The sequence below is a fragment of the Crinia signifera genome, chromosome 4 (genome assembly GCF_055691185.1).
Source record: "Crinia signifera chromosome 4, ASM5569118v1, whole genome shotgun sequence".
Classification (NCBI taxonomy): Eukaryota; Metazoa; Chordata; class Amphibia; order Anura; family Myobatrachidae; genus Crinia; species Crinia signifera.
The window spans coordinates 169,748,027-169,767,431 of record NC_139220.1 but is presented as its reverse complement, the minus strand read 5'-3'; the positions used below and the strand labels follow the sequence as shown (position 1 = coordinate 169,767,431).

Genomic DNA, 19,405 nt, shown 5'->3' with positions numbered 1-19,405 from the left:
AATTTTTTGTATTCGTATTCTTAGTAAATTTCCACCACAATATGTAATTTTCACCAATGTTATGTTAATATTCTAAGAAAAGAAAAACTTGAACCTAAAGTAAATTCTAAAACAACGTGGTTTTTAATAATAATCACCTGTATATACTGTCTGTGTTGTTGGTACTTGAAGCTCTGTTGATATATAAATTTGCTGTTAATATAAAATGTTTTCAGTGATTACAGACAATTATCATGCACCTCTATTCTTCAAGAAGACAGTTAAAACCAAATAAAGAATTGCTGTGGATTTGTGATAATGTCTGTGATAACACAGATATAATCACTAAGGTGTACATTTACTGAAGCTTCTGAAAAGAGGTTATATTGCCCATAACAACCAATCCGATTCTGTCTACCATTTTCTATGTTTATTTACAGTTTCTTATATATAGCGCAGTAAATTCCTTTGTGCTTTACAATAGGAAGCAGTGATAAAACAAACTGGGTAGTAACAAACTGACATAAAGGTAGTAGGGCCCTGCTCGCAAGCTTACAATCTATAGAATCATCGAAAATAAATAGACAGAATCTGCAGGGTCAGCATCAGCATTTTTATACCACTGCCCTCTGCATTATATTTCAATTATAGAAATGTTCTGTACATTGCATAAGAGCGACTGAAATGGACTGTTTATTAAAAGTGATAAGAATATGTTGTTTTGTATGGAGTAACCTAAAGGGACACTATATTTTGTATTTCATAATTGCGTGACAATGTATATACAAGTAGAGTTCCCCGTATCCAGGGATCTCTTATCCAAAATATTTAAAAAAAACGTGTTTTTTTAGGATATTTCAGATTTTGTTTTCCCTGCTCCTTTTTTATACTAATCAAGTCCCCCAATTTCCACGGCGGCCTTCAGGGTCTTCTTCAGTGGTCCCAGGAGTGCATTGCAAGGGTGCACGGGCACCGGTGCTACTGCATACTTGCACAATGCACTCCAGGGACCGCTGAAGAAGCTCCCGAAGGCCGCTGTGGATGCTAGGGGATGCCGTGGGACCATTGGGGGACCTGGTAAGTATGTAAAAAAATCCCAAAACCGTAAAATTCCCTTATCTGAAATGTCCTGAGCATTCCGGGTAAGGGATACTCAACCTGTAGTACAATTGGTGTATTCTTAAAGATGAAACCTTATAGGAGAGGTAGTTTTCTGTTAATGAACTAGTACTATACTATAATGGAAATGGTATCTCAACTCTGGATGGCTCTGTGATACGTGTCATACTGTATCATTGAAAAACAATGGTTAACGCCGCCTCCCCGGCGCTGTCCGTGGGTCCCAGCCTTGCAGAGTTCATGTGAGATGCTTGTACATCCCAGTCAGATGGAGCACCTCTACGCCGATAGATAGAACTCAGCCATAACTGGTCACACAGTTATATCAGATTGTCTAATTTTCTATCATTCTTATGGCTGAATTCGTCTTTGAAATCAGCATAAAATAAAAATGTAAAATAGACCATATTTTCCATTCGTATTTGATGAAGCATGCATGGATCAGTGAGATCCATGCATGCTTCTCTGTGTAAAAAAAACTGAATGGGGACTCCCACACACAAATATAACCAGCCCTGGTCTCTTTGAGCCCATCCTGGTTTCAGAAATACAGGAGGCAAAATAACTGTGGTCCCACTGTATTTCCAAAAACTGCCCTGTGCTCTTTAATTAGTCCTGATTACCAAAATACGGGGGGGGGGACATTAGGGTTCTCCCCCATTTTTCATACCCAGCACTGGTCTCAAACGGCCATCATGGTAATGTCACAGCCAGGTGACACTTTTAATATAAGGTCCCTCAGCCAAAGCATCGACCTGTGGCTGGTCAGACCTGGATGGGTCCCTGGGGGATTGGAAACCTCCCAATAGGGCTGAAGCCCAGCGCAATCCCCGGCACCCCTAAGTGGGGGGTGCCAGGATAGTTGTTAAAATGAAGCATTGGGTTCTGCTGTGGAACAACAAATCCTAGCACGTCTCCCCCCGCATGCAGGGACTTGGAGAACCACAAGTCCCAGCATGTGAGACATAAAAGTTCCTTCTAAGACTTCTGAGTTCCACAGCAAGTACAATGCCAAATAAAAACACACACAGAATAAAAGTACAGTAAAACTTTATTACTTACATACATACATACCTACCTATCTTGACCCCTTAGGTTTGATCCACTTCTTTAGTAGAATCCACAATAGACCTGTGGAAAAAAAATATACTTACCATGTTCAGTGTAGACTATGTCCTCTTCGTTCCAAAGTAGGCATACAAGGGTTAAAATAAAAAAGCAAAGTACCTGAACCACTGGACTGAAACCAGGACCAGCTCAAAGAGACAGGGGGATGGTTATACTTGTTGGGGGGGGGGGGCACCACACCATTTTAAATTATGTATTTATTGCATTTTTACACAGATTGTCCGTATTTGGCTGCTGGGAAACTTGGCAGCCAAATATGAATGACTTCATCATAGAAAAATATGGATCCTGAGAACTTAACAGCTGTGTAAATGCTTCAAGCTACGTAAGTTTGCCAAGTTCTCAGGCCAAAAATACAGCATGATCAATCCCATTTGTAAGTCAATAAAGCTGAGATTCGTTAATTTCTTAGTAAACCTAACTTCTCACTATCAAAATCCATATAGTATCCTCAGTCCCTTGTCCATCCCCTTTAAATTTACATAGTAGCACTTTTACTTACTAACATCAATCATTGAGCTGCAATAAATCTAAATGGGTTTCTCATTTGCTATACAATTTGGATACTATGTATTCACAGCGACATGTGGGACCACATCCCCCCTCCCACATTCCCGCAACCATGCTCCACCCCCTGTCATTCTTTTCTGGATTCATTCCTGAGGATATTTGTAACTTGGTAAAGAAGAAATGAAATGCTGAAAGGATTATCAAGCTAGGATCATTAAGTGGATCACCTGCATAATGCAGTTAATGGACAACATTACTATAGGGTATGTGAAAGAGTATGATCAACATACAGTATCTGGAAAAGTATAAAAAATCAATTTATTGTATACTTCTTTCTTCAGTAGAACACCTCATTTGACATTTAATAGTGTTAAATAGTGTTAGGAAATGATGTTCTTATTATTACAATTGTTTTACTTTTCTGTTTCAATAACATGTGCATTTGTTGTAGTTACATCTTAAACTAATGTTAGCAAGTACTAATAACATTCATTTAAACTACACATACATACATTTGTTTACACTAAATGTTATATATATATTATGGATAATGCACACTTCTCACTACACTACACTAAAGCATGTCATACTGTACGGTCTATCATTTTGTGCATTAAAAATACACTTGGGTTAAAATCTGCTGATAGACATCATAGCATAAACTAGCACATATGCAAAGTACACTAAACTAAGGTAAATATATTTAAGCTAAATTAAATTGGGTATACAGTAGGAGTTTTTGAAGGAAGATATCAGCAGGGTAACACCCCTGCCAAAATTAATATTAGTGTGTGCGTGTTCTTACATGGTATTGAATTTAGACCATAAGCTTTAATTGAGCCAGTACTGATATTAAAGGCATATACTGTATTTGCTGGCGTATAAGACTATTTTTTTGACCTGATAAACATGCCTCCAAGTGGGGGGGTCATCTTATACGCCGGGTGCACTTCAGTTGGGATAGACATAGCTGCCCATAGTGGCCTTCCGATGCCCGCCCACCTCATTCTACATACTGTCCAGTATCGCGCGGTATCCAACGCGGCCGCGGTGGGACAATGACAGGTATTGTTATGGCACTAATACGAATACTAAATCAAATCTGATGTTCTTTTACCTTTTATTTGGTGTGTGGAAGGTGTGCGGAAGAGGGGGTAGTCTTATACGGCGACTATATTTTGAGTTGAAATGTTGGGGGGTCGTCTTATACGCCCAGTCGTCTTATATGCCGGCAAATACGGTATTCCCTGTACAATACTGCATATATGAATGGCTATTGAAATATATTATTATATTTATTATAAAAATATACACTTTTCTACACTACCAAGTTGTTTATGTGGATGTGGAATAAAGAATACAGTTCAATGCTTAAAATGCAAGTACTGTACTAGGTCATAAACATTATAAAGTACACATACTGTAGATAGGTAAGATTACATTTTTATGGCTGTACCCTATGTATTATACTGAGGGGCCCTTTCATTTTATTATAGTATAAAGGAAAGAATGTAAATATAATGTTGTTTCCTTAATTGTCCTATGCAAAGTTCCCTTTGTGTTCTTCTCATATTGGTTTATTTATTCGGTTCTATTAATTTATGTGTGCTTATTTCTATGTACAATATACAGTAAATGTATTTTACACACATCTTACAGAATTAAATAAAATATGGTGAATCTGAACCTTCCATTATATTAAATGTGGTACTTGTGTAATTAAAAACCAACATTAGGAATGTAACACATATTAGTTGTTACTAACCTACAATTTTAAACATAGTGACTCTGAACTTGCGACATGACTAACTTAAGTTACTTTTGGTAACTAAAAAAATTGAAAAACATATATGAAGAAGTGAACTATTCAATTTGCAGAAGATTTTTTACCCTATCTTCTAAAAAAAGGAGAGGATCAGAAATTTCACGGCAAAACTAGGCCAAATGTTTCTCAGCATGGAAATCAGAAAAAATAATAAGTTAAGAAAATAGTGTTTATATCTCATCCTAAAGCTGGGTACACATATATACAATCCAACCGTTTGGCCGACTGTACTCCCGTCGGACCGTCCACAAACAACAGCCGATCACGCGCGTACACACCTTTACAATTTTACTTGCGACGTCCGATGTACTCCCGTCCAAACAGTCGCAAGAAAAAGATTGTACCACCGTACACACTCTCTCGATTTGGGCTTTTGACACGATATATATGAACAAAATTATCATAATGGGCTGGGTTAAGGGCATACCAAAACAAAGAGGCGTGAGTACAGAACCTAAACAAAAGTGACGGGGTACGCGTCTACTAAACTTCAGTATAGAAATGCCGGTCTGGTCCCGCAGTTAAATTTGAGAGGCACAAGCAGACAGACAATAGCCCTTAAAATGGCCAAGGATAATACAAGGCACAGTTGCTAATATTTCAATATGCATTACATAATGTGACACACACGGAGCACCAAACTTCTATAAAGCCGGGTATGCGAGTATAGTCAGTTTGCGGTAGTCACCCTGTAGTCGCATACCCGGCTTTATAGCAGTTTGGTGCTCCGTGTGTGTCACATTATGTAATGCATATTGTTTTGTAATAGCCACATTAACATTCACCATTTTCAGACATTATATGTGCACATACCCTTTTATCTAACATTGTTACATGTGTTGCTTCCAATTGTTACCATCTAGACTTGTTTTGACAACATTGTAACATTGCACTATTACTGATTAAATAAACTGTGTTCAGTATATTCACCTCATAAATCTCCCCTTTTTATTTCTGATATCATTTGCTGCTACACATTTACATCTAATATGCATGTTCGTCCAGCCATTACAACTTCATGAATGCAATCTATGTACTTATTATAGTGTAACTATTGTAGTTCATTATTTCTATAAAGCCGGGTATGCGAGTATAGTCAGTTTGCGGTAGTCACCCTGCCAAACTGCTATAAAGCCGGGTATGCGACTACAGGGTGACTACCGCAAACTGACTATACTCGCATACCCGGCTTTATAGCAGTTTGCGACTACAGGGTGACTACCGCAAACTGACTATACTCGCATACCCGGCTTTATAGCAGTTTGCGACTACAGGGTGACTACCGCAAACTGACTATACTCGCATACCCGGCTTTATAGCAGTTTGCGACTACAGGGTGACTACCGCAAACTGACTATACTCGCATACCCGGCTTTATAGAAGTTTGGCAGGGTGACTACTGCAAACTGACTAGTCGCATACCCGGCTTTATAGAAGTTTGGTGCTCCGTGTATGTCACATTATGTAATGCATATTGAAATATTAGCAACTGTGCCTTGTATTATCCTTCATTTTAAGGGCTATTGTCGGTCTGCTTGTGCCTCTCAAATTCTTTTATGTTGTGACAGCCTGATATATCATGAGCAGCGGAGCCGCGGCTCCGTGAACTACATTAACCCTGTCACCTCCACACATGATTTATTCATGTGTGCGTTCTGAATGCAATGTACTTATTATAGTGTAACTATATCTGTAGGAGAGATCATGTAGCTATGGAACGCCCACATGGGCGTTCCAGCTTTGGCAGTATAGTCGCAAGGACGGCAGCATATCGATCGAACGTGCGTACACACTGCACTTTTGTTCCGATATGAGGCCGTCCTGTCGGATGAAAATTAAACTGCAAAGAACCATCGACCGACCGAGTATGGACGGACAAGACAGTTTTTTGCCGTTTATCGCTCGTTCGGGACAGTGTACACACATATACAATTGAACGGCTGTCCGACCCAGAACGGAAGAACGGCCCGACAATTGTATATATGTGTACCCAGCTTTAGAGTCAGTTTTGTGGTAAGGGGCATGATTCACATTTGTTTGACTATTACATTGGCCATAAATAAATTGAATTGGTCATGGACCACCAATCTAAGGCACCCCAGGATGCCATGGCACACCGTTAGATAGCCATTGTTCTAAATTAAATAACCCAGATTTGAGGCAACAGCAGCTATCTTAAATTACCTTCTGTTGATTTAATAGGAGGAGGCAAAACATAAACTAAAAAAAACAGAACAAATTAGATTAGCATGTGAAATATGTGCAATACATTGGCAATTTGAACACGTGATCTGCAAGAAAAAATAAGCACTCTTAAAAAAGATACTATTCAATATTGTCTGCACTAACAAAATTATTTTGAAAGGATTCACCAAAACTATATGTTTACATTTTTAACAGTTATATATGGACCTCAATAATTAGTATAAAAATAAAAGTATCCATTTCACTGTGAGCAGCATCAGTGAACACAATATCACTGGGACTAATCAACTTTGTTCTGTGTGTTAAAGGCTGATCCAAAGAATAGATTTTTCCATGATTCCTATCACCACTACTAAAGTATAACTCAGCAGTGTTAGTGTGCATCCATGAATTGGGGGTTCACACATGCACACAAGAAGCCAGTGTCCAGTGGAAGAAGCTATAAAGGAGAGAAGGGATCCAATCAGATCCCTCCTTGCAACCCCCAGACCACTTTGCCTTAGGAACGAGCTAAAGTATAGGAACAAACACCATCTAAAGTTGGCAAAAGCATCCCACTGTCAAGTTTCAAATATGTGGTACATTTGATGTTTTTACAATGTATGAGGACAGCTATCAAGATGAAAAAGTAAACACTACCTTTATAATGAATGGCCCAGAAGCTTTATTTCTTCAAAAGTAGGAGCATATTTAAATTTTCACCTACTTTTGTAGTAGTTAAACAATGATGATTAGACCCAAGAATATTTTTTTAGGGTTCCAGCAATCCCGAAATTTCAACTAATAGACAGTAATAATTGCTGTTCTAGATTTATGAATATGCTTTACCATGTACAGTCGATATTTTTCATCAAAATGGAACATTTTTAAATGGATTGTATTGTCTTTTAATTGAGCTGCAAACTTTCACTCAATATTGAAAAAATTACATTTGAATTTGGGAGCCAGCATTCAAGGACAGCTTAATTGTAGCTGCAATTGTCAATCATAAATGAACAGATTGTTCAACGTAGGCCTTAGAAAATGCCAAATTCTACTGAATTGTAATCTGGTTAAAGTACGTACATGTGACAACATAACAAATCTGAACATATAAATAGTCAGAGACAAAGGTTAAAAGAACATTAACCCAAATTTCTTCAGTAAATAAATGATAAAAAAAAAAAAACCTGTGTTTTCCAAAGAGTACTTTCCATTCTGATTTGGTTGGTACCTACCTTCATTGAACGGACTGGCAGTGGACACTGAATTAATGTTAACAAAAGGGGAAAAAGGCAAATTAAATTAATAAATGATATATTTTGTATAAATGGTCAAACATTTTAATTCTTTCTTTATTTCAAAATTGCATGATACATGAAATTACCTTGGTCAAGGGAAAATAGACATTATTTCTTAAGAATGTTTTTACATTAACACAGTAAGATTATGCAATTGTTACAAAGCATACATTCTTTTGCAATAAATGTAACAGTTGTGTTGCTGAAATATATGCCCTTCATCCTCCTTCCAATACTGTATATTCTGCTCTAAAATATCTCTGTTTGACAAACAATGATAACTTCACATTGAGAAACTTCCCTTTTTTTCTGTACACCTGCCAATACAGGTGTGGTATGTTGGGATGACAGTCAGGATTCAGAAAGTCTGTATACCGACATTAGAATCCAAATGGAAGATACTTTGGCAGGGGGAGAGTGCAAAGAAGCCCTGCGCACAGGGCCGCCGACAAGAAGGGTGCTGTGGGTACAGCTGTCCTGGGCCCCGGTCTATGGAAGGGCCCGGGCAGCTCATTTTGCCCACCACAACCCTCCACTGTGGCAACCATCCACTGTGCTGCCTGTGCTGTGCTCCGTCCTCGGGACTCAGCAGGTCCCAAAGCACAGGCTTCTTCAATGCAGGATGCCGGCTGCCAATTAAAATGCTGCACCAGCCTTTAAAGCCAATCAGAGCTTGTGTACCGTTAGCCAATCAGAGCAGTTGCTGGTACACAAGTTCTGATTGGCTCACCAGCCGGTGCTACATTTTAATTGGCCGCCGGCCTCCTGCATTGTAGAAGTTTGTGCTCCGGGACCTGCTGAGTCGGGCAGTACATGAATGGAGGGGTGGAGATGAGGGGGGGGGCAGTTTGGTGGGAAATGGGGGGCCCAGACTGGAAATCAGTCCCGGGCCCCAAAATTCCTAGTGGCAGCCCTGCCATTGTGGGTTTGCTGAGCTTGCCATGCTGCGGGCTCGGTGACTTGCTGCACTCGCCCAGGTTCTTTTCTCCCTCTATGAGGGTAATTTTCCTTCACAAGACAGAATGGCCCCTGTCAGTCTTGATCCCAACTGTCAGGCATTTTACAGTTGTGATTCTGAAGTTGGTGTCCTGACTGTTGCTCCATCATCTACTGCCACTACTACACTGAGCAAAGCACAGTAAAACAGGGTAAGGATGTTGAAAAAGTACATGTAAGCACTGTCAATTTAACTGAGCAAGTCCTTAAAGCTGTACTGACACCTCAAACCTATTAGTACAACCTCTTGCTGTATTCAACCATTTTCACCCAGAGCTCCATGTTAGGGGGGGGGGGTCCAATTGCCCGCAGTCATTTATCAAAAGCAACTGTAATTGATCCCTTGTGCTGTCCAATTAGTTCTAAAGTTAGTACAATGAACCTAATTTAGACCTGATTGCTGATCTGCTAATTAGCAGTGTCTTGCAATCAGGTATATGCTGTCCAGTCAGAGTGAAATCTTGCCCCATGCAAGCCTCTGAATCAATGTGCAAGGCTGCAAATGGCTTGCTAAAATTATGCCAATTGTCGATTAGCAGCAAATCTATTTGCAAGCCACTCATCATCAAATTATTTTTCCATTGTGTGTTTATCCGAGGACTTACCTGGTGGCCTGGCTGACTTCAACAACTTCCCCTTAAATGCATTGGCATGCCTGTGTTTTCCCTGAAAATGGCTGGATTCCACCAACATACGCCAGCTTCCTCTCAATCAACTTGTGTACCACGAGAAATTAAAGACCTACCGGAATTTTATTGCAGGATGGCCTTGCACATGCGTACTATGAGCCATATCCACAAATCCACAACAAATACCCTGTTTTAACAATCGCAGTAGTTAAAAAACACATCTGTCCATGAGCTAGGATCATGGATTTTGTGTTTTTTTTTCCACACAAAACTAGGTCCTTTTCCAGGTGCTAAAACAGTCTCTAATTTGATTGCCTGAAAAATAAATTGTCATAATGTTCGCAAAATTATGGTAAAGTATTGTTTTTAACACCTGTAAAATTAGTGAGGGTATTGTGAAATTGAATTTCTCCATAAATGTCTCAGAGCCTGAGGAAATCAAAGATGTGTGATCATTTGGAGAGAAATATAAGTGGGATGACCAATTAGTAGTTGCAATAACAGTCATTGGGGCAGATGCAACAAGAGATAAATGCAAGGTTGATAAAGAGAGATAAACATCCGGCCAATCAGCTCCTTACTGACTTTTTTCAAACATAGCCTGTAACATGGCAGTTAGGGTGCGATTGCCCCCCTGTGTATTTTAATTGATTTTTCCTCTCACCACACCCTTCCTCAGCTGATTAAAATCATAAAATAATATTTTTCATTTTAGGTGTTAAAACAGCTTAAAGATCCTTCTCAGTAATTGCTGTTAGAAAACTTATTAACATGTTGACTGCTGGATACTATCAACAAACAGCATGCAATGTGAACTTTTTAAAATTACCTTCATATACTGTTGGTGTCGGTGGTGATACTTCTGAAATTAAATGAATTACTATTTTAATATGTACATAAAATATATTGTTTACATTATTATTCAAAATACTATATGCATTAAATATCAGTTATATGGGCTCTTTTAAACCAGGTACACCCAAGACATTTGAAATTAATTTTCTGATAATGACAATTCATTGCGTCAAATTCTTATCATTGTTCAGTGTGTGTGCATAGTATTGCTAGTGATGCATGTTCCCATTGCTAGCTAGCAAAGTTCTGACATATGTACCTGCAGGTCAATCTGAGGATATCAGCAATGACAGCATAGTGGTAGATGTGGCCACTGATGATTTCCTTTGCAATACTGCGTGGTGTTTATGCACTACAGTATCGGTATTCCGGGAGTTAAAGGTAAATCATTGATGACATTGCATCATCTAGTGTTTACCCATAATTAATGTCTAAAACTTCAAATAAATCTCAAAAAGCAGGCTAGTTTGAGGTTTATGGTGGTAGAATTTATTTTGGGATGCAATCTAAGGGAAATATTAAAGAAAGTAATTGAAGACAAGAGGCTAAATGTAATGAAATGTGATGCAACAGAAAATGTTGCGCATTAGCCATGATACTGTATGTAATGTACTGTTATTTTCGTAAATGTCTGCCACTTAAAATCCAACAAATCATTTTCAAAAGTTGTCACAACTCTCATGCCATTACATTTGGCCCAATGTCGTTTGGTTACCAGCTGACTTTTTTAAAATATGATCATGTAAAGAAAAGCTCAAAAGTACTCCTAAAGTGATTCTCTGTCTGGTTTATACTCTACTTGGATAATTTCTTGAAACCAAGATAAAGTACAACATTCTAGATACATTTAAGAATATCAAGCATGTAAAATTGTATAATTTATTTCAATACCTTTTGACTGTGAGCTGCAAATTTCAACTGTTAATCAAATATTGATTGTTCTTTGGGATTTCTATTGAAGATGGGATGTTGCCCATAGCAACCAATCAGATTCTACTTGTTGCTTATTTTGCACATTCCAAAAAATACATTATTAGATCAAATCTGATTGGTTGCTGTGGGCATCTACAATGAACTCCCATCTTAGTTAAGGTACCCTTTCTTGTTTAAACTCTTAAAATAGACTTACACGAATAGAGATAATCTATTGGGGAGGAGAAATAAACAGGCAAATGGTAAAGATGGGGAGTTGTACTGTAGAAAAGGCAATTGAGTGAACATCTGTCTACTTGTCAGGGCCGCTACTAGAAATGTTGGGGCCCAGAACTGACCATCAGTCTGGGCCCCCAACGGCACAGCAGCACACACCCCCACACGCACGCCCGCACGCACCCCACCTCCCCCTACCCCACCAATTACCAATACTTACCAGCAGCGGCGCGGCATCTCACTCCTTCATGGATGGTCGGGAGCGCACACTGCACAGTGCAGCCTGCAGAGCGCTGATCCCCTCTGTATCCTAGGCTCAGCTCTCTGCAGGCTGCACTGTCTATTGTGCTTGCCTGGCTGGGGAGCCGCCGGGTGGGGGTGGTGTTGTGCGGGTACGGGGCTGGCGCCATGCCACTGTGGGCAGCTGCCCGGGCCCCTCCAGAGGCTGGGGCCCAGGATAGCCATACCCACGGCACCCCCATGTCGGCTCCCCTGCTACTTCTTATGTGATCAGGGCCGGACTGGGACCAGAAATAGGCCCTGGCATTTTTGAGCACACAGGCCCACCAGCAGTAGGCGGGAACCTTGCGCTGCGAAAAAGGGGGGGTGGTGGCACAGAAAGGAGGCGTGGCATCCCAAAAAGTAGCATTGCACATTATGGAGCACACCGTTATGCCCATTACACCTTGTGACACACACCGTTATGCCCATTACACCTTGTGGCACACACCGTTATGCCCATTACACCTTGTGACACACACGTTATGCCCATTACACCTTGTGGCACACACCGTTATGCCCATTACAGAATGTGACACACACCGTTATGCCTATTACGCCTTGTGGCACACACCGTTATGCCCATTACAGAATGTGACACACACCGTTATGCCCATTACACAATGTGGCACACACCGTTATGCCCATTACACCTTGTGGCACACACCGTAATGCCCATTACACATTGTGGCACACACCTTAATGCCGATTACACAATGTGGCACACACCGTTATGCCCATTACACCTTGTGGCACACACCATAATGCCCATTACACATTGTGGCACATACCCTTATGCTCATTACACAATGTGGCGCACACCGTTATGCCCATTACACATTAAATAACAGCACTAAATAACCTGAATCACAATGCACACAATTATCCTAAATAATTCTGCACACAGGGACTAATTCAGACTTGCCCGCTAATCAACGACTTTGCAATTCAGTCGAATATCAAAGAATGGGCTGCAGTTTTTCCCTCTGTCTACTGCAAAGTCGCTGATTAGTCTGAATTAGCCCAACAGATGCTAAATCACCATGTGTCCTCACAACGAAAAATGCATAGATACCTTAACAAAGGTGCGGCACTCGGTTGTATAAGTAAAGGAAGAGAAAATAGACACTGAGTGCTACGCATGTGCTAAGGTACTATATATATCAGGGCTGGGCAATTGCGGCCCTCCAGATGTTGAGGAACTACACATCCCAGGATGCCTTGCATCAGTTTCAGCATGGCCACATAGCAAAACTAATGCAAAGCATCCTGGGTTGTGTAGTTCCTCAACATCTGGAATGCCGCAATTGCCCAGCCCTGATATAGATAGATAGATAGATAGATAGAGATATATATCTATATGCACATAAAACTAGGAATATACACAAACACACATAAATTAAAATACTGTATAAAATGATCAAGGGCACATTGTGTTTACCTGCTTTTAGATAAATGATGTTGCCCTGCACATGGTCTTTGTCACTGATGGTGGGGTGGCTGAGGCATGCAGAGGAGTTAGCAGAGGCACAAATAGGGAAAGGGCAGAGGCACATTTGGATGAGGGAGGGGGGGGGGCAAGTGGAGATCATGGCAGGATGACAAAAGGCAATATGAGGGGGGGCAGCTACCAGGGGATGTGGGGGGAAAGCAGTGAGGGATAAGGCACGATCTTTCAGAGACATGGGGGCGTGGCTACATGAGGAGCTACTGTCAGCTGTACTAGTCCAAGAGACTGCAGTTGCTAAGGGAGGGGAGGGGGGGGGGGGTACCGTACACCATCCCCATACCCCTTGGATCTAATGAGGAAAGGCTAGCAAATGCTCCCTCTGATGCTGCTGCCTGCTGACCGAGCCCCGAGCTGCTTCTTGCAGTCACACTGTCACAGGGAAGGAGGCTGCGATCAGCAGCATCAGTCAGTGGACCCCTCGTCAGTGTTACAGCCAGTTACTATCGCTGCCCCTGCTGTAATATGATCTGACTTTTACCTTCTGCAGCTGCTGCCCATCTCGTTATCTGTCAGCATACTGGAGGCTGCCGCTGCAGTAATGACTGTCACTGAGCACTGTGAGGCTAGAGGAGCTCACAGGATCCGACCACTAAAACTTCACAAGCCCGCTCAGCTGCTCCTCCCGCCCACGCAGATTGGTAGGTTGAAGGGAAAAGACGCTGTCACTCCGACCTCACGTAGCTCCCCCCATTCGCGCCGCGTCATGATGTCAATATGTAAATTACATGGGTGCTCGGACAGCACAGTGTGGCTGCGGCTATGGACAAAATCGGCCCACATGGCCATCGGCCCTTCTGGCATTTGCCAGAAGTGCCAGATGGCCAGTCCGGCCCTGTATGTGATCATATATACTGTATATAGAGTTGCTTTCATTTGTTTGAAAGTCGTTCTCAAACTGGTCAATCAAATTACCTCTGTAGCTAGAATATTGATGACAAATTATTTCATTTTTGTTTATAACAAGCTAAAAGCCTAATTCAGACTTGATCACAGGGCACATTTGTTCCATAATTGAACAAAACTGCACTGTATTTGAGGCAAATGTAACATGTGCATTGAGAGTTAGATTTGGGTGAATTATTTTGGTTCTGTACAGGGTAAATACTGCCTGCTTTATTGTTAAACAGCAATTTAGATTTATGTTTCAACACAACCCACCCAAATCTAACTCTCTCTGCACATGTTACATCTGCCGCACATGCATTGCACATGGTTTTGCCCATTTTTCACATTTTGAGAACAAATTTGTCCTGTGATCAAGTCTGAAGTAGACCTAAAATTCAGTCAATGCTAAATCGATTAGCCCATATTTAAACTTGTTTGTATATGTTATTCTAAAATGTTGCTGCATTTTTAAAAGTTTAAAACTAGTTGCAATCTATTTACTGCCCTACATGGATTGTGATTGGTTATCCTACATGACAAATTGAAAAATATAAAATTACATAGATAAAAGTAGTTTATAATATACCACATTGAAGACAAGACACGGGGTACTATAAAAAGATGTTATATACATAAAATAGCCAAAAAAGCATGGTTAGCATTACTCCTACAATACACTGAGGCATTGAGTTCAATTCCCAAGGCATTAAGCGTGTGGTGTTTGCATGGTTTACAATGTTTAGAGGGTACTTTGGTTTCCTCTCATAAATCAATATACATACTGGTAGGTTAACTGGATTCAGACAAAAAAATAAAAATTGCATACAGTATTGTGTTTAACTATTTTGTAGGTAACACTGGTTCATAGTTGTATGCTATGCTGATTTTTTGCAAAAGAGTGAATATTAGTGATTCATGTGCACACTTGGCAAATTAATTGTTATTATACTGTAGATGCAGTGAAAATTAGTGTGCCAGTTGTTAGACTGCAAATAGCTGTTTTGTGGAAGTAGCTACCAAAATGCAGACAAGTCATGACCATTGTATGGCATGTATGAGCTGCTAACTATGATGTTGTATGCAGGGAAGATGTCTCCAGCATCTCAGATCTGTCATTCTCCCTGTGCATATTAAACACATTTAATTGCAATTAAGATAGATTTTCATCAAAAAAAACAAATTTGGCAAAAAAAGCCCAATGCTAGATTTTTAACATGGCATGCTAAGGGGGGCTGTTTGGCGGTACTGCAGTAAAGATGTTTGAGGACACATCTGTATGTAGTTCAGGTTGATGTTAAAGATTTTGGCTGTTGTCCAGTTGCTATTCTAGACTATATTTTAGCCACCCTAGACCAATTTATAGACAGTCCAGAGAAACAGCCAAACTAGTTTAATGGTGTTAAGGACTATGGCCCTTATTGTGATTGACCCACAAAGCTGCCAAATTCACAGCTTTGCACGAAGGTCCACCTGCCTCCCATGAGCAGATTTCACCTGAATGCATGCGACTGGATGTTTTGCATAAACATCCATTCATAGCATGCTTGCGGGACACTCTCTGGTGTCGTAGATCTGTGGCGCCCTGGTATAATAAGAGGGTGGTCAGCTGACATCCAGTGATCACCGGGGAAGTTCCATGGGAATGCCCTTGAAATGCTGGGCTTTTCCATGGGCTCTACCCGTGGCTGCCACCACACACCCCGCCTGCACTAATACTTGTAAACGGGCTGGCAAAAAATCCCTCGCACAAAGCACCTGCGCATAAATGTTTATGCGCATGAGTAGTACTTAAACTTTGCTCCTCTTTTGTGAATGCACAGGAGATTGATCAGACCAGAGTCAGGGCCAATATGTTTAGAACTATTGTAGGTCATAAATAAAAAGTAAAATGTCAGCATATAATGCCACTATATCTGTTTTGATGCCCAGTACAATGTCCCAGATATCCTGTACTTATATTAAGAGAGCTAGGAACTCAATCACTATGTTAAATAGAGCAGCCATGCCTCATGCTCCATGACAAGGTAAAGGAGGAGGAAATACAACTGTTACCAAGCAACCATGACAAAAAGACTGAGTACAAAGCATTGTATAGTCATCTGCACGAAGGGCCATTTCGTGGATGAACCTTTTAACTTGGCCATGTCTGTGGATGATACACAGACTTTTTTTTGTTTCAGCAACAAGGGAACATGTCTCCAACCAGAAAAAAATAATATCTCCTATCAATGGAAAGTCTTGACAAAGAATGAAAGGATATGACAACTGATGTGCTATAGCTTCTACCAATTGTCCTTCATTTCCTTGCCAAGACAGGCAGTATTTACACAGAAGTACTCTGCTGCTCCAGATGGGCACAAAACTTTCATGGGTGGCAAATCTCAGGTGGCTCCTGGCCATTGGGTCTCTGCCATGCTTGTCAGTGGCAAACAGATTGAAGACCCATGTTGGGTGCCACTTGTAAGACACTTTAGATGTAAGGAGCACAAACAGCAGAAAGTTTGCAAGGTAGAGTGGTCTTTATTCTCTTACATATTCATATAGGGGACAATCTGTTGATATCTTTATGGTTTCCATTGTCCCAGCTAACGTTGTTCTCCTAGCTAGCACAGTTTACTAATGTATTTCTTCTGTAAATGTATGTAATTTCCACAGCCTATCACCTGCCCATTTGCAGGCATCAAATAGAGCTAGAGATCGTGATAGATCAGAATTTATGCTATACAATCTTACATTGATTAAGGCAGTTTTCTGGCTGAACAAATTAGAAGGGTGCATTATTGTAATAAGAATAAAGTATGAAAATATGCAAGATTCTTTCAATACTGGACCATAAAGGGAAAATTTTGTAAAGTACTGTACTCAAATGTTCTATCTACTGGAGAGCGGCATTGGAAAATGTAAAAATAGGAAACAGAGAAGAAGTCAAGGTCCAATTATTACTACTGTAATAATGAATGTCAAAACAAGAGTAAACTCAACAATTCTTCATAAACATTGAGATTTTTCACAAATTCATGCATTATTTAAAGGTATTATTTCCCCTAATACACAAATTGTTTTTAGTATGTCAGGTTCTTTAACAAACAGATTACCACTAAGTAATCTTGCATTGATTAAGGAAGAATGCTGGCTGAACAAATAAGAAGGGTGTTTTCATTGCAAAAAATATAAAGAATTAAAATATGCAAGATTCGTTCAATAATACATTTTGGACCATAAATGGAAAATTTAGTCAATTACTCATATGTTCTATCTACTGGAGTGTGTCATTGGAAAATCTAAATAAAGGGTACTTGATGCCTATTTAAATCCACATATTAAAAGACACCATAAAGTTTTTTAAATAATGTAAAAAATCATAGTGTTCCTCTACACTTTTAATATTGCTGTAACTCCACTTTAGATAGTTTTACTCTCTAAATAAGTTGAATCAACTGAAAGGTAAGGCTATATTCTTAGTTTCCTAAGCATGAAACATACTGAATATATATTTTGAATACTTTTGCGCCAGTTGGTTTAATTGAATGTTGTGGCATTCTTCCCTTTTTTTAAAGCCCTATGGTAGCACCTTTGTGCCATAGCTGCAGTTGGTTAGTCTTGGCAGCGGGGCTTATATGGTGCAATATAAAATGTCTCTACTCTGGTTTAATACCCTGTTTCCCCGATAACAAGACCGACCCCGATAATAAGCCTACCCTTATTTCTGGACAACAGTCCAAAATAAGCCCTATCCCCCCAAAAAAGCCCTAGCTAAATCCCCATTTTGCCCAGTCCCTGTGATAAACTTCCAGTTCCACCCCACACCCCGCATGAAATGGATGCTGCTGCTACGGTAGCAGCCCTGGTACCGCTGAAGATCCTGCTGGCATCAGCGGTCCCAGGGATGTATTGTGCATGTGACATCACTGGGCACCTCAAGGACCAAGCAGCATCTGTAGACAGACGGGAGCGGAGTGACTAAGTGGCGGAAATTTCTGAGTGGCTGGAAAACGCAGAAGTAGAGGAAAGAGGCAGTTGTGGTTAAAGTATACATTGATTGAGAGGCATAATGTGGATAAAAGCAGGACTGAGGGGCTAAATAAGCCCTACCCCGAAAATAAGCCCTATGGTGTTTTTTGGATTGAAAAAAAATAAGACAGTGTCTTATTATGGGGGAAACACGGTATAATGATAAGTGTGAGTGCATGCTTTGGATATTTATTTATGGTATTACATTTTTAAAATTGAATGCTGTTGTCAATAATATACTGTAGGACTTTGTGAATTGTGATTTTCAAAATAATTGTATTATTTTATTTGTAAGGAGAAATCTTGATCTCTGATGCCAATTATTATTTAGAATTGTTAAAAGTGAACTGAATAATGTTAATCTTATTTTAAAATATGTGTTTCCTATATATAATTCAGTATAATACCTGATTAGATAGTACTTGTGGTCATTTGATGAAAATTGGAATGAAAGTCAATCTGTCTTCCACTTTTTCTCTTTTTTTAATATTTTCTTATTAGTTTTTATTCTCACTGTTTTTGTTTAATAACCTGTTTTGTATTATGAAAAATTGTTGTATATTGTTTTGTAATTAAGGCGAGGTGTGCCTGACTAAAAAAAGTACTATTCAGATATAAATTGATGACCGATAGAGGCTAATCACACCCTCTGATAAAGTCATAAATGACGAAACACGATGGGCATGGCTTACGATATGGAGGCTGTGTTGCCATCCTCTGCTTCCAGAGCCGGCATTGGTCATGGAGATTTAGAGCTGTAGGTACTCTGCTGGTGGCTAAGTGACATGCTTTGTCTAAATTTTATATTTCAACTTGTGTATAGGAGCAGTTATTGAAGTAAAAGTGTGTCAATCTTTTTTTCATTAGTGCACTTTCCTTTGCCTTCCATTCCCCAGAAGCTAATGTTACAATGCTAATAACTTATTTATTACTTGATGCAACCAACATAGTCTAGTTTAATGTAAATAATTGTACCTGTATAATCTGTGTGTGGTGGTGTTGATATTTCTTCTGAAAATAAATAAATTACTTTGTTATTATGTAC

General features: G+C 39.9%; 1 protein-coding gene across 1 annotated transcript in view; it reads right to left on the bottom strand.

Annotated features, from left to right (window-relative positions):
- The window catches only part of LOC146072995 (mucin-19-like), a 133,921-nt gene that overhangs the window by 14,925 nt on the left and 99,591 nt on the right, over positions 1-19,405 (bottom strand). The window contains exon 24 of the mRNA XM_083180166.1: positions 6,746-6,781. Coding sequence (XP_083036292.1) covers positions 6,746-6,781 — 36 coding nt within the window. The remainder of the gene's footprint in view (positions 1-6,745; positions 6,782-19,405) is intronic.